General features: G+C 37.1%; 1 protein-coding gene across 1 annotated transcript; it reads right to left on the reverse strand.

Annotated features, from left to right (window-relative positions):
- Nucleotides 1-8155: 8155 nt before the first annotated feature.
- On the reverse strand, nt 8156-8596 carry LOC122076243 (glucan endo-1,3-beta-glucosidase 12-like). The gene has a single exon (XM_042641572.1). The coding sequence runs from the start codon at nt 8594-8596 to the stop codon at nt 8156-8158; it is 441 nt and encodes a 146-aa protein (XP_042497506.1).
- Between the last annotated feature and the right edge of the window lie 8670 nt (nt 8597-17266).

Here is a 17266-nt window from a genome sequence, read left to right on the forward strand (position 1 = left end):
TCCAGGGTCACAATGATCTAGACTATAAAGTCATCCCACTAGCTATGTTTGTCTATTGAGCAAGATTTTAAGTATCCTTTCATATCATTTTTTTTCTAGTTAAAATGTCATTTGATACTAACTGATATGTATCGCATTTTTAAGGTGTTAATGCAATATTTTATACAAATTTGATTATAATACATGTAAGAAACATCATCCTTTATATATAATCAATTAAATACCCTTGTCTCATAATACTTTTTCTTCTTTATTATACATAATATATTTAGATGGGGAAGGGATTCATGCACGGTCGCATAAATCCTATCAACAACTTGTACAATAGGGGGAGGTGTGTTTTTTTTATCTCGACAAGGTTTATCTTCATCTAAGGTCCTCTGCACAGCCGCACACCATGTATGATTGTACACAAGACTTTTCACCTATTTATATAAGAAGAATCTTTTCTGTCTAAGAGTATAGGAGCTATGCCCGGACATAGAGGAGGGAAAAATTATTGTCTTCCCCCCCCCCCCAATGAAAACTGGAAATGCCCACCTATTGATGCTTCTTGCAGGTGTGCTCCCATTGGCCCTGCATGTTGGTGCAACCCCTACATTTTCAGACAAAATATTCTCACATTTGTATATTATTTTGGACTAGGAAATAGTTTTTCGTCCAAAAGCATAGGGTATATTAGCGCTCTTTGAGTCTATCTCTCTCCTCCCACAATAAAAGGATAGATATGCCATTTCATTTGAAGAGTAGAGAGAGATAAACCCATGGATGTGCTAGTGTATACTACGCTCCTGAACAAAGTTTGTTTTTCCTACTTATTTATAGTGTCTATGCTTTAAAATTGTATTTTGCATAATTTAAGCATTTCCATTAGTTTCTTGACTATTTCTCCGATATGATACGTCTTTTAATATCACTCTTTTGATATAATACACGATAACAATACTTAACGTATTCACCAAAAAAAAAAAAAAAAAAAAACTTTAAGCATCCTTGCGCTAGATACATTTGAATCCAACAATTTCTTTTGGACTCATGCGCTTAAGAAATGCATAACTGCAAACTCCCCTATGTATCCTTGTATTGGAAAATGCATTGCTCTTCTCCATATGGTTGGTTGTTTGTTTCAAGTAAGATATGAAAATCATAAAGGAGTGGTTTAGAGCTCTAGGGAGTATTATTATTATTATTATTATTATTATTATTATTATTATTATTATTATTATTATTATTATTATTATTAATATTATTATTATTATTATTATTATTATTATTATTATTATTATTATTATTATTATTATTATTATTATTATTATTATTATTATTATTATTATTATTATTATTATTATTATTATTATTATATTATTATTATTATTATTATTATTATTATTATTATTATTATTATTATTATTATTATTATTATTATTATTATTATTATTATTATTATTATTATTATTATTATTATTATTATTATTATTATTATTATTATTATTATTTTGCATTTTGAGTTACGGAGCATCACATATCACATATCACATATGGTTATAGGTTCTTCCATAACAAATATCTGTGTCCAAAAATTGTTGAAGAACTCACTCTATCCAAGCATTTCAATTAATTAATAAATAAATGATGGGAGCATTAAAATTTGTATTTATATTATAAATTACCACATCAATTTGTTTATGTATAATCAAAGGCTTTTTTCTTGTTCATAAAATGAGGTGATTACTAATTTTTGTTTTCCTAAATTATTATTGGAAAACTAGAAGATAAAAATGTAAATAATGTAAATTCATATAATATAGATTTCAAAAACATGTGAAATTGAAAATCCCCTCCCAAATCATGTAAGTTGGAATATAATGGTAATCCAACCCTGTACCCATCTTCCAACTTCATAGGCTCTTAGACATCTGCGGTGATGCCAAATTGTTTTCTTCATACAATTTATGTTGTCGGTTTTGATTTTGTATCACGTGAAGCAGTGCCCCTTCTGCTATTACAAAGCAATTGGTACCAAGCAAAGATGGAAGAAACAGACAAAGGAAAATAATGATCTTCCGAAAGCTTCAGCATCATCATCATCATAATCATAACAAAGCATTAATTGGTACTAAGAAAATATAGGAGAAGGAAACAAAGGAATATAACAATCAAACTAGACCATTGGCCAACAACTGTTCAGGAAACAAAGTTTAAGTTTATTTGGATAGGGGATTCTTTAAATGACATCTCTATAGATGTACCTTGATTATGTAACCTTCTTTTGACAGTCCTTTATCTTACTCCCGTAATTTATTTAAGCTAAAGGTGGAAAAGGTTATTCAAAACAACTTATCATTATGTCTTCTCAAAAGTTGTCACTATCTTTTACATTTTTTGAGTACACATGTAAATGATATTAATTACCATCATTGAATCTTATCCAAAAAAAAAAAAACTATATATAGAATGGGGGAAGGGGAAGGTAACAAACCAAGAGACTCGAAGAACTCCTATGAGTGTGTGCTTTGTGCACCAAAACCTTGCTAATTGCAGTAGGCACTTGTTATTAGACACCTTAAAGTGTGTCAATAAGAAAATCCCATTAGGAAAAAAAAAAAAAAAAAAAAAAAAAAAAAAAACCAAGAAATTAGAAATAGAATGATTTCTTAAAAAGTAAAATTAACTTTCAATATATGATTACAGAGAAGAAGGGTGATACTAAAAAGCAATGCCACATTTTAAGGTAACCCATTACAAAATCGGGTAATAAAAATCGATATCATTTGATGGGTTCCCAATGAAATAGTAGGAATTTAAAATTCACCTATATATATTAAGGAAAGAAGAACCCATAAGCACAAATAACCAATCAGTAATGAGAGTCTCGACCTTTATTCCTAGGAATTTCCAAAACAAAACACTGGAAAAAAAAAAGTTTTGCCACCTAAAACCCAGAGAAAGAACCAAAGAACAAAGAAATTCTGTTTGGAATTGTAGTTTTAGATAAAACCACCACTGAACTAGTTGCAAAAGAATGGAGTTTCTAAAATGGAGAGCTTAGTGAGGCTATCACTCAATCACATCTTCGCCTTACATTCAAAGGTGCATTATTGGATCAGAGTTGCTGTAGAATTGGCAACATTTGTTATTTGTTGTTGTTGTGGATTCGGCTTGTCTTCAATTCTTGTCTTGCACGTCGCGTGTATAATTATAATCCAACAGCTATGGATGATAGGGTTATTCAAACCCCAGAATTGATTACACATGAGCTACCAAGCTGCTTTCACATCTTAGAATGAAGGCAACATCAATCCCTAGGAATTGAATCCGTCATATCTCCACCATGTAAAGCCATAACAACATCGACTCATTAATGAGCCGTAAAAGGGTAGCCTAAGAATTAAGGAAAAGGCTTGGCAAGAGACTCGCAACATTGCACTTAAGCCCTAATTAAAGCAGGATTAAACTATTTTTTGCACCCACATTCAACTACCATTTTGTCTGGTGGTTTTGCTATCTATGTATGAATCACATAGAACTAACTCGAATTTAGTGAGCAAGTAGGTCAGGCCTCTTAAGGTTACCTAGTTTGCTTCATCTCCATGATCATTAGAGCTCGGGGAGTGTTACACCCGTGTCTTGATCCTTTCAAATTTAAACTTTTGTGATAGGTCTCACGTCTGATGTCATCAGCATCACTTCTGGATTATGGCAATCTATTGTCGTGAAAGAAGGGATGACCCTACTTTCAATGCAGGTCTTGCCTGAAGAACTGGAAGGGATTCAAAACTTTCAAGCCTAAGCGGTGAATAATCGAACACCTCCCCACTTGAATCCCCTCACATATTGGGAGTTGCTGGAAAAATCTTGCACACATCCATAGAGAACCCTCCTAGTGATTGGAAAAAGGTGGAAAGAAGACTGTAAAACCTAGCATTGGGAAGGCCATCAGCAATAGCCCCACCGGTAGGACCACCTCCTTCCGGTGGTGCTTGTTGTACTGAAATGGCTAAAATACCTATGAGACCCGCTATGCGCATCGTGATTAGCTCTAACCAACCTCCCACACTATATGATACCTTTCCTCATGAATTGCACACCTTGTGAGTCCAAGGTGATGATTCCACATGACCCGACCAATGGCTTAGCCCGTTTCGATGCCGTACAACATCATAGGCAAACAAGCCTTAAGGCCATACTCTATATAAGGGAGAAATGACCCGACCATTTGCTCATTTTTCACTTGAACTCAACATGGGAGAGGGAGGGAAAAGAGAAGGAGAAGAAGGAGAGGAAGAGGGGAGAAGCTGTCGGCTTTGCGCGTGTGGCCACTTGCCACCGAAGGTAAGTGCTTACCTTCCCAATCCCTATTACCCTTCCATTTCGATTTTTTGGTTGTGGGCGAACTGTGGATTCACCGATTGGAATTGTACATCCGATAGTCAGGATGGTGTGCAATACACTCACTCGGGTGTTTTTCAAGCTCAAAGTGGGCTTCTCAAGCTCCAGAGCCATTTTGACCAAATAAGGAGGTTATGGTTTTGATCATCGTATCTCCCAAACGACTAGGTGAAAACGTAAATAAGTTAGCCTAAATGAAAGATGGGAAATTCCCCCCGCCCCCCACAATATCAATGGAACAAAACCTGATAATTGAGCTTGAGCCGACAAACCCCCATGAAATTGCTGAACTTCTGGATAGGTTACCGAAAGGAGACCCACCGGTAGGATATTGTCCTTCCGGTAACTAATTTTTGGTACCTTTTGAGATCTTAATTGGTCTCTATCTAGGCCATTGGCTGGATACAATGTTCATTCTATGACTTGCCACCGGTGGATTTTCTGAACTGTCCAATTGGATAGTTTGGACATTTTTGGCGAAAATCCTATGGGACCATGGATTTTTATGACACGTGTAAATGGCCATTTACCCTTGTACTTAGGACAGAGGCTATCATAAATCCGTGAGGCCTAGCAGGTTTTGAATCAGGTACCCAACTTGAGAATTTTCACCTGTCCGGTCGACAGATGAGGTGAGTGGTCAACTAACTTTTTTTTATTTTTTTTTTTTATTTTAATATTGTAAAATTGTGTGCATGCATAGCAATCATGTTTAATCAATTCAATTTCATGTATGATATTTCTGAACTATATAACATGATTCATTTTATTTGAACTGTATATGTGATTTTAACTGTTTGACGAGATCTGGTGTGCCGAGGTGGATTCCGGTACCATGATCACCATTTGGATGATTGCATCATGCATTGGGTGCTCATTAGAGTTAGATATGACTATGGCTGCACAATGTGACCGATGGTAATTATAGTACTGTGTACGCCATCGTCATACTTAAAAACGGGTGCACGATACTCAAATATATGTATGCTAAATAGGCTTAGACATAGATGCGATGTGGCCAATGGTGATTCCGGTTCGTATTTCATATTAAATGTATCCGTATGGAAGGCATATAGCATGTTCTGGTTAGGTTTCATTCCCTATACTATGATCCCTTGCCAACAGGGTTAATGTCTTGGATAACCCAACTATGATATGTTTGATGAACCCTTTCGAAATGCCACTTTCATGGTATGATGTGATTGTTGACAAAGGCAAAAACTAGTACGGCGTAGTCGATGGTAATTTTGGTGTCGTGAGTGCCAGGAGGGGTTATCAGAGGTATGCTGAGTGACCAATGGTCGCATTCTAGGACCGACAGGCTCCTAATCAAGAGTAGGATTTGTATCGTTGAGTAATCGATGTGCGATATTCAGGAACAAGGATACAACTTAATACGTTATAGTAGTATGGACCCGATTTAGTTGTTTGCAAGATAGTTAAAGTCAATAGCATCATTCTTGCATCATGGACTATGTGTATGCACTTGCATGAACCTCAACCCTCATTGAGCTAGTTGGAGCTCACACCATATGCGCGTTGTTTTTTAGATGATGATGTAGGTACCACTATAACACTAAATAGTGACGCTTCCTCTTCTATGGCTGAGTATGGTGGGGATTGGTGGACACCAGAGCCTAAGGAGCATGATCATGATTGTGCTTGTGATATTTGTGCATATGCGCACCTTGAGCCTAGAGCGGGGCTACTATATTCTCTGATGCCATATTTTGGATCATATTTTGAAGGTTGCTATATTTATGTTTTGGCAAATGAGATGAAGAATAACTCGTGTTATGTAATATAATTAACATTAGTTGTTCCCTAACAGATTTATGTGATTCCACTTATATTGTACTATAATTTTGCTACAATGATTTTAGATGGTTTAGTTTGTGCTGTGATTGTAATGGTTAAAATACTGCTATCAGAGATCCTAGTAGAGATATAAGATAAGTAAGCATCTTTTTCTCAATGCTAGTATCCTAGTGGAGTGGGTGTGATAAGGAGGCTTTCAAGGGTGGAATTGCATAACAAATGTCCAATATGCCCTATCCGAAGATTTGTATCTCTCTTTGAAGGCTAGACCACTATCTCTGACAATAGGGAAGAATGTTGGGGAACTCAATGTGGATTCATTCAAGGTCTTAGCTGCCAGGTCCTCTATTCAATCAGATTAAAGTAGTTGAGTCTTCTTTTCCACTTCTTTCCCCCAGACAACCATTTAGTCGACAGCCATATCCAGATCTAACCCGAACGAGACCCTTCCCATTGTCTCTCAACTTGAGACGAAGAAGTAGGGAGAAGAAAGTTAGGGAAGAAGGGAATCTCCATCAACTCTAGACCTCTAATAGCCAAGTCAACCCTGAAATCACAAAGCCATCAACATTGTCATCGAGGTCTAGGCGGGTATGGGTGGTGCCATGGAAAAAGAAGGGTCGGAAAAGGGGATTGAAAGAGGAGGACACTGAATGATATTGAGAATTAAAGCGCAAAGGTTGTAGAAAATCCTAGGTTCTTGATCTTGGTTTCTCCTCATCTTTGAAAAAAGAAAAAATAAACGATAAATTGTAGAAACCCTAACCCTAAAGAATCATCAACATCAACCAAAAGAAGACAACAAACATTTTGATTTTAGGAAAGGAAGATGTTATTACTAATGATGCTTCTTCTTCCTTTGTTCATTTTGGTTTCCTCTGAATCTGGTATGGTTTTTGATGTGCTTCTCTTACTAACAATAGTTGTTAACAATCTTCTTTGTTTTTTAGCAGTTGCTCTATGTAGATTTTTCTACATAGTAATTAGATCCTACCTTGGCTTTCACTAGTACTAGCACCACAAAGCTCTGGCTACTCTTTTCCCTTCTTTTTTTGTTTCAAGTTGCGAGACGATAGAGAAAATGAGGATGAGGAGCTTAATTAGCCTGTTAGTTCAGGTCTGATCCATAATTTTGTATATTGTAAAAGGTTATAAGGGGTTTGAACAACCCTAACATCCACAACCATTGGATTATAATTGTACACTTGTTGCACAGAGAGAGAGAATCGGTGACGAGCCGAATCATGTTGTTGCTATTCCAATATGTGTATTGAGTAGCAATTGTAGAAGTAATTCACGTCAAAAGTTGAGATGCTCCCTTGCTGCTATTGTCGGTGATGGGGGAGAGTTATGTATAGTCAAATTTATGGTTGAACCTTTTTTTTTTTTTTTTTTTGGGTGCATTTTTATTTATTTGGGTAAAATTTGTTATCCAATGATTAATTTACATATCTAACCCAGGCTAGTAACATTGTCAGCTTGTCAAAGAGAATCCATGAGTAAAATTAAAGTTAGGTTACATGTTCTAAAGAAACATACTTAGGTGCCATTCAGCTAGTCTCATAATCAAAATATAAATTAAGATGAAAAATTCTATTGAAAGAAGTATGCACAAAGAAAAATTATTTGTGCATTAGAAATAAGACAATGTTTTCACGTATTTTTCTACCTCTTCCAATTTCCATGTGCAAATTTTAACTGCAAAATACATTGCGCATGCTGAACTTGGAATATTTTCTCACACATGTCAAATGATTAAGGGTAACTTACAATGTCTCTCTCCCCTGCATAATGTCAAATTATAGAGAATATACCTTAAATGCTGACATCAGCTAAGTTATATTTTTTAAAATACTAAAATACTCTCACAATAAGTAAACTACCAAGTATACCCTTATCATTTTTCTTCTTCTTTCCCAAATCAAAGATCCGTTTTAGGCAGCTGCATTTACCTCACTCGCCATGTCTCATTCTTGTCACCTTTGGACGGCCATCCGATCTCCATCACCATCAAACTGACATAGTCATACTTCAAAGCCGACATGACAGCGAACACCACATTGATTTGTGCGTCTAATATACTGTAGTAACGTAACCCATTGCCTGAGTCAACCACGACGAAGTTGTTCCTAAACAGAGCGTAATCGAGTGAGATAACGTTGGCGTTGGCAGAGTAGGCGAAGAAAGGGTAAGCATTCACCATGTGATACAACCCAGTCTCCTGCAGAAATTCCAGCATGGGTTTGATGACTGGTTCAATGAGCTCCTTTTTTAAAGATCCCGCAGAAGACGGGTACGAATTCTGGAGAGCACTGAGGGCTATGGTTGATGACACCTTAACAGAAGAATCAAGTTTGTATTTGACAAGCGCGGCCTGAATGTTGCACATGGCTGGGACTTATATGATGGCTTCAATGTGAAGCTGGAGAAGGTCTTGCGTGCACGTGCCAGATGTGGGGTCAATTGCCATGGGCGGTACATGCCAAAGATGGTGATAAGTGTGAACTCACGGTTGGTTCTCTTTTTATTTTTCGGTTGTGCTATACTATTTTTGTTTGCCTAAAAAGGTGCTATTCCAAAAGGAAGAAAAATGCCTCAAGAGAAATGTATGCTTTATTAAATTTAACAATGCAAGCAACAAAGTTAGGATGATAATAAAGGATAATGAGGTTTTGCAAGTTATTCCTCTTGGCATGGATTTCAACAGCTTGGTGGTCCAAGAGGACACAACTGAAGTTGATGGGGAGCTCACTTCATTTGTAGGTGGCATTGACAATGTGTTGTAGACAAAAGGGTAAAAATGACAATTCAAATCCTCACTTAATAGAGATTGACGATAAGGAATATGAGCATAATTTGATATTATAAAGGAGAAGTTTCTCTAATAGTGGTATTCTTGAGGGGTGACACCGTAAATTATCTAGTGAATGACCTTATTTTTCTACCTATAGGAAAAATTAGCAAGATAAAATACTTATTTTCTATCATATAAAAGTCATAGAATTAAAAATAAAATAAAAGGTTAATAAGGTAAAACACATGGATCCACTAAACTCATAGCGGTCTTGTCACATTTAAAGAACACTCCATCAATATTCAAAATTGAAACATCGTGAATGTTGTATACATCGTTGGAGAAATTTTTCTTTACTAATTGATGTGAAAGAACTAGGGGTGTCAATTAGTGGCCCGACCCGACTAAACCGACCGGGATCGACCGTTTATAGACCGGCCCGGCCCAGACCGTTTATTAAACGTGTCGGGCTTGAGCCCGGCCCGTTTATAAATGGTCGGTCTCGGTTTTGCTACTTGGACCGTCGGGCACCCGACCGAGACCGACCGAATAACGTCCGACCGAGACCGGCCTATTGTGCACCGACTTGGCCCGACCCTTTAATGATTGTAAAATACCTATTTTACCCCTCAAATTAAAGAATAAAAACTAAAAAGTAAAGACATGTTCACATTTTAAATAATGGTTATATTTGGTATCATTTATTGATTTATTGTCATTTTTTTGGGCTTGCATGAGTGGGCCGGAATATAATAATACATTTCAAAGAGGACCCGTTTAAAAACGGGTTAAAGCCCGTTTAACATTAAACATGTCCGTAGCATGGTTAAGGCCCGATTAAAGCCCGATTAAGGTAGCCCGATTATAGACCGAGACCGACCGACCGACCGAATATAAAGTGTACCATGCCCTCAATAACTAAGCCCGATTAGTTAAATGGGCGGACACGGTGTAGCCTTTAAAGGTCTTCAAGCCCGATTAAGCCCGACCGAAACCGAACCGGACCGACCGATTGACACCCCTAGAAAGAACCCTCACACCATTGGTGATTTGACTGTTATTCCACCACTTATTTTTTAAAGGTCAAAACTACCATTTCTTTTGGACATTGGACGATGCCAAGGCCGATGGTGGAAGGAATTCACCATGGGTGAAGGAAGCTTGACCAGAAAAAGATTGACCACCCTACTTCTTTTATGGCATAGTGCCACTAATAAATTTTCGTCAGAAATCTGAAAAAAAGGAAGAATAGAATGAATCAATGAAATGAAATCTTGGTTGACCTTCACTGGGAACTTGAGTAAGGAGTAGTTCTTTGGGGGTTTTTTAGAATAAAATTTGAAAGCGAGAACCCCTTTCTTTATCTTTTATTGGTGTAACTACTTGAGCCGGATGAAAAGAAATCTTCACATTCGATTTTGAGGGGGGAACATCCTATAAGAACCTATCCCAATTTTTCTTTTGCTAGGCCATAGTTAAAAAGCCCCTACTTTCTTACGATTATGAAGTTTATTCAAATATGAAATTGAATTCTGTAAATACAGCATCCCGCTTTTTTTTATTACCTAAGGATTCGATGTATTTTCGAAATCGAGAAATCTTTATAGGAGCGGGTGCTATCAAGAAGAGACAATTAGCCAATCTGGAATTTACGAATTATTATAGATTTTTCATTGGTAGAATAAAAAAGATTAGGGGAAAAATGTCTCACAGGTAATGAATGGGATGATAGAAAAATGGGAAGAACGAAGGATTTTTTAGTTAGTTTATGTCGGTAGAGGGTTGTATCACTTTTATATATATATATATATATATATATAAAATGCAGTATAGGTATAGGGCACTTTTGTAACTCTAGGGAAGAGGTATGCTATATGCGGTCAAAGTAGGAATGATGGATGCAATGGGACTTACGTAGTTAAATACACAGGAGACCAAATCTACAATAGTAAGAAGGGGATCTCATGTTTAACAAATGCAAGGTTAGGAAACCGACGTGTCAGGAGTTTATGGGATGGAGGTTAATTACCACCAATCCCATCGACTGGGAAAGACTTGATGACGATTTTTCGGGGTGTTTCGCCGTACATTGTAAAGGTTAAAAGCTGTCGAGTTCTCAGTGAAAGAGAACTGCAGAATACATGACAACATTTGTTACGATGTGCCAAGCTGTCGAGTTTACAAGAGCTTATCATTATTCGATGACGAAGGAGCGGACAATGCTAAACAATATTTACCAAAAAAAAAAAAAAAAAACAAAGATAGTCCTTTTTCTTTAACCAAATTACCCTTCTTTTTATCTTTAAATACTTAAGCTGCAACGTAAGTAATTAACTAAACTTAATTATATCCCCTTAATTTAATTTACTCCAAAGGCTCCCTTTCGTATGATTTGTCATTCTATTTATTTGACTTATTTTTATTTATAAAGGTAGTTAACATGATTTATAATTTTTACTTCTATTTTTTATAAATTAGAATAACTCACCCATCACAAATAGCACAAGACATATTAGTGATTTGTGGTCACAAACCATTTTTTGTGATTTGTGTTACATCCATGCCCAAAACCTTGGGCAAATTTAAACTTTTAGACATAAGTAATGCAACCCGAGTGTCAACCACTACTAACTTAAGGATTTGCCCGGCTCATTGCATGGAAGGATTACAAACCACTGAAGGAGTTAGAGTAAGTACTCTACTATTGAAGAGAATTTCCCTGAACCTTATTAGTAAAATTTATCAAGAGGTGGGGCCCACAATCTGAAAACACCTTGGGAAGGCCCCACTGAACATAAGGATCCATTTATACTCATAAGGGAATAATTTAGCTTCACTGGCTGATGGGTAACAACCAATGAACACCCTCCAATGACAGTACTGGCGAAAATCTAGTTATTTGACCGTGGGACCCGAGCCCTCGCAGCCGGGCACCTCAAACCACCTCCATTGGCTGGTACAATCTACTAGGCAATGTATTAATGTATCGAGATACTCCGAGGTGGGCCCGTTAGTGCCGAATGATGGATTAACTAGGTAATGAGTGAAAACTCATTATTTTCCCAAAAAGCCCTTAGGCAACTTAAGTGGCTATAAATAGAAGCTCTTGTCATTCATTTCTCTCTACCTCCCAAGTTAGAGCAAGAGAAGGAGAAGGAGAAAGAAGGAGAAGGAAGAAGATGAGCAAGGGGTTCCTACCAGCTAAGGTAAGTCCATTCTCTTCGCCCCTCTCTGCACACTTGTCTCTCTCTCCCGTTTTCTACTCTCCACTAAAGCTAGGTGGGAACCCCAACCAAATTCCACCTCTTCACTTGTGAAGACTACCAATTAAGAGGGGGATTTGGTGTAGAGGACTTACCCTAGCAAGGTTGGTGGATCAATTTGAGTCTATAAATCTTCCTTTATGAAATTGATGCAGGCCCAATCAACACACGAAGAAGTCTAAGCATGTTGGTTTGATCCATAATGCATGAAAGCCCTTGATTAATATTTCTTAGTCTTTATCATGCAATGTAAAAGTTTAATCTAAGCCATAGAAACTCAAATATAGTCGACAGTTAAAATATCTTAGGATCTCTTAAGCTTAAGCTCTTCACATCCTTAATGGATTTCCACATCAACTCATTTGACTCCTCAGGTTGTGAGCTCAATTTTGACATTTGAGTTAGCATTGGAAAATACAAACTTTAATCTTTTATCAGGACTTTGAAGCTTCTATCAAAGCATTGTAAACCTCAACTCTTGCATTAAGGCATGAGAGACTTCAACAAATAGGAGACCTTAACTACTTTTTCTATTTTTAAGATTTCTATTGAGTTTTTATTTTCCAATATATCTTGTGGTTCATATCACAACTTGAAAGTCTAAAAGATGGTTAGAGTCTCCTAGGTTAAGGGTTGTAGTCCTATATAAAGAGGACAAATTTTGAGTTGTAAAGACACAATACAATTAAATCAAAAAAATTTCAAAGTTGCTCCAAGTTTCTTGTGAACTTTGAAGAGTTTCTCTTATGAAATCAAGTTGTGTTTCAACCATCCTTGAAGAGATTGGACTTTCAATCGGCCTATAAGAGCTGAGTCTTCAACCTTGAAGAGTTGAAGTCACACCTTCTCAAAGATCCAACCTAGAAGAGTTTAATTTTTGAAGCAATTAGCATTTTCAGATTTTGATTGTGTAAATCTTGTAGCATGACAACCCTTTTAAACCCTTTTTCACCTAGAATCTTAACAATTCGTATCTCACAAAAGTTGTAGCTCCACCTCTTGTCTTTAATTTACAGTTTGAATCACCCCAAACTAATATCGGAGCAGAGAGTTATCCCCAAATTAACGTCCGAAGGTCCTTCTGTCCGAAATTGGTTTTATCTACAAAGTTAAGTATTCTCCCGATCCTTGTATTCGTGTAATCTCATGAGAGATTACATCAGAAATCCGCACCTTCAACCTAAGTTTGGGCAACTAAACACTAGAAATGGTGAACCTTACCCAAATCTTCTATAACCAACCATTCAAACCCAAAATTGGGTTGAGAAAAATAAAATTAAACACATGAATGGTGGCTTGGAGTGATCACATACGCTATTGGTGGTCACTACATGAACCGCAACCGAATTTCCCAAATTTTGGTTAACTAGACTTGTAAAATTAGGGGTTTAGTATATAATGTGACTCCATGTTAATTAACTCACTAAATACAATAAACTTAACCTAGGTGGAGTGTGTGAGAGTGATCTGCGCATGAACCAACTCCATAAGAATAAACACCTAACTTGTAAACCACCTAAGTAAGGCGAAATGGGTGTTTTGAGTTGGGATACACAATCCCCATTGAACTACACCGGTCAATAGACCTTAAAAAGGGTCCCACCGACCTGTGGAGCAAATCTGGGCAAAGCACAACCTAGATTGGCTTCACCAGCCGATGGTCACCGACGGATGGTTTCATCAACAGGTGAATCTCCCAAGAGGGGTTTTCAAAACCATTTTAAATAGACATTACCCCATGGTCAAACCTCCCTATGGTTGACTAATTTTCTTAAAAACCCTATGTATCTTAGGAGAAGAATCGAGAAGTGATAAGAGCACACGACACGAGACCATCGACTATCCACCATCATCTAGAACTCAAGGTGAGGGGATTTTGTGTGACTTTTATGGAATTTTTATATCGTGATGCACATGCATATGATCATGTCATTTGCATATTATAAATCCGTTTTTGAAGTGAATGTATATGTTGCATAATGATGTGAGTGGGTGTTGTGAATTATTTTAAGCAATGTTTACAACATGTTATCTATGTGTTTGAAATAAATTGTGCATTATGGACATGATACTATTAGAGAAATTGAATGTATATGTTGGTGTGGGTGTTGTAAATGGGATGCAGCATGGCTAAGGTTGTGGGAGATTCTGGTTACCTAGGTTGTGGGAGATACTGATATTGCATGCCCATAGAGTGAGAGGGCATGTGGTCATGGTTGTTGGTGCAGCACAGCCGAGGTTGTGGGTGATACCGGTGTTGCATCCCCAAGCATGATCACCTTGTGTTTGTGATGTGATATAAATCATGATAGATTGTATTGGGCTAGGAAAAATAACCCTCGTGCTACAACCCTTGCCAATAGGGTTTATGTATTAGCTAATCCTACCGTCCAACGGACCAAGGTTGGCGACAAATTCTGGTGACCAAGGTGGGGGGTACTAGATTGTGACAAACCATCACACAATGTTAGATTTGGTGACGTGGGACATATGGGGGATTATTAATAGGGGCTTATTAGGTACCGAAGTAGCCATGTAGGGACCGTTATGCTCCTGACTTGCAACTAGCTTGTATCCTCGGAGACCGATAATAGACATTCGTGACTAGGATACCACCTACGTTGCAGTAGCACTAAGACTTAATTTGGATCAAATTGTTTATTAAATTGCATCGGGTTAAGAGAATAACCACCCTGATGCTACAACCTTGCCAAGAGGGGTTTATGTATTGGCTAATCCTACCTTCCAATGGACCAAGGTTGGGGACGATTTTAGGTGACCGAGGTGGGGGGGGTACTGGCGTTGTGACAAACTCAACACACGACGTTTGATTCAATGATGTGGTATATATATGGGAGATTATTAATAGGGGTTTATCGGGTACTGAATTAGCCATGTAGGGACCGGTATGCTCTTGACTTACAACTAGCTTGTATCCTCGGGGACCGATAATGTACATTCGTGACTAAGGATACCACCTATATTGTAGTAGCACTGATACCCACTATGGACTTAGAATCTGTTGATTAAGTTTGTTCAATAATAATCTGAATCATGTCATTTCATCCATCTAACTACATTCATCTTGTTATAGTTGAGCATTGATATTTGTTTTGTTTTATTTCATTGACTGTTATGATTACTTGTGTGTATACCCCTCACTGGGCTTCGTGGAATCTCACCCCCCGTTGTTACCCTTTTTTTTTTAGATGTTGATTCAGGTAACTATCCGGAGTTCGTGGCTAAGGAGTTGGCTCTCTACGGAGGTGACCTCTGGGACGATGAGCTAGGAGCTAACAATGTATGAGGACGGTTGCATATGTGACGACTATGCATTCAGTGCACATTGAAGATGCGAGTATCATCTTTTATTTTGATTCTTTTTGTGCTTATCAGATGTAGCCATAGGGACATAACTGTAATTATGATTCTATTGTGAAGACATTCTTTTTGATAAATATGGTAAATATTAATAGAAATCAACAATTGTGTATATTTTGATCTATTGTTATCTATGTGATCGTAGAATCATTTCATAGCTTTATGAACATAAAGTACTACATCGTGGATCTTGGATGGATTGTGGATACGTGTGTGTGTCCATCCCACCAGCCTTCAGGTAAGTGGGGGTGGGGTGTGACAATTTGTGCATAAGTTTTTTAATGATTAGGTGTTGGAATCGCTCAATGCATGTGGGTGAAAAAGTAATTTCAGTATATTTTATAATTCCTTTTCTTTCCAATAACTTGTTCTACACTTCACCACATTTCAGTATGCAAGTTGGTGCTGCTGGATCTTCTCTCCAACCACAAGCTTGAATCATTCATGCACATCCAATATGCAGAGGTCAAGAATTGTATGAATTAAGGGTGTTAATCGGTTTGGTTTCGATGTATGAGGTATGGTTCGGTCGATTCACATTTATTTGGCTGAAACCAAAACCAAACTATTGACTAAAAGATTATAGTTTCGGAAACCAGAATCGTTTAATAAACGGTTTTGATTTCAAAATTTTTAAACGGTGTTGGTTTCGCAGTTTTACATGATTTGGTAGCGGTTTAATCTATACGATTTTTAAATGGTTAGCAATCGGTTTGCTGGTTTATTCGCATGCCTACTGAAATTTGCCTTTGTTGATAAAAACTTTAATCTGTTATCAAATTCGATGAGCATTGAAGGGGCAAGGTTTTAACTACATAACTACATAATAGGAGTAAAATATTGAAAGGCTGTTCGACAGCCTCTATGGTCCTTTCTTCTTCCCTAAATTAAACGCATCTTGTTTTGTTTACATAAAACTCAATATTTTTTAGTAAGTCATATACGGTTTAAACGGGTCGGTTTTGACAGTGTAAACAGTTTGGTTTTGACGGTGTTAATTTGGTTTGAAACCGCTGGTTAAGCGGTTAAAACCAAACCGAACTGTTTAATTAGTCAGTCTGAAAATTGAAACCAGAACCGAATCATTTACTAAATGGATTCATGGTTTCTGTGTAAATGACTCGATTCAATTTCGATAAACGATTTCATCTCAAATTCACATCCTTAGTATGAATGACTTACATGGGCTTTTGTGTGAAGAAAAACGAAAATCAAATTAAGGTTTAAATGATTCTATTGTTTCTCTACCTAACCATGAATGTGGTTCTCCAGATGGTTGAAGGAAAACGTAATTTTAGTGTGGTTGAATTGGGAGTGGAGTACAACAAAAGGTCGAAAGGATCCAAAAGACTATAATTTAGTTTTTTTAGATATATTGGGGTCTCAACTATGTTAGATGCCATTCCTGTTCTTTGATGGGTGGATATTTGGGCCATGAAGAGGATCACCAAGGAGATGGACTAGATTGCTGAAATCAGGCTGCGAGAGCATCGGCATGATAGAGAATGTGTTGAGAAGGGTGACGGTGATGAGCAAGACTTTATGGATGCATGTGATGCTGTCGATCTTTGAAGAGGATTGCTCAATTCCATGGTTACCATAGCGCCAATGTTGTTCAAGG

The sequence above is a fragment of the Macadamia integrifolia genome, chromosome 4, assembly GCF_013358625.1.
Source record: "Macadamia integrifolia cultivar HAES 741 chromosome 4, SCU_Mint_v3, whole genome shotgun sequence".
In the NCBI taxonomy this organism is placed as follows: Eukaryota; Viridiplantae; Streptophyta; class Magnoliopsida; order Proteales; family Proteaceae; genus Macadamia; species Macadamia integrifolia.

Excerpts from the sequence above, each read along its gene's own strand:
- LOC122076243 (XM_042641572.1), bottom strand. The coding sequence starts at position 8,596 with ATGTGCAACATTCAGGCCGCGCTTGTCAAATACAAACTTGATTCTTCT.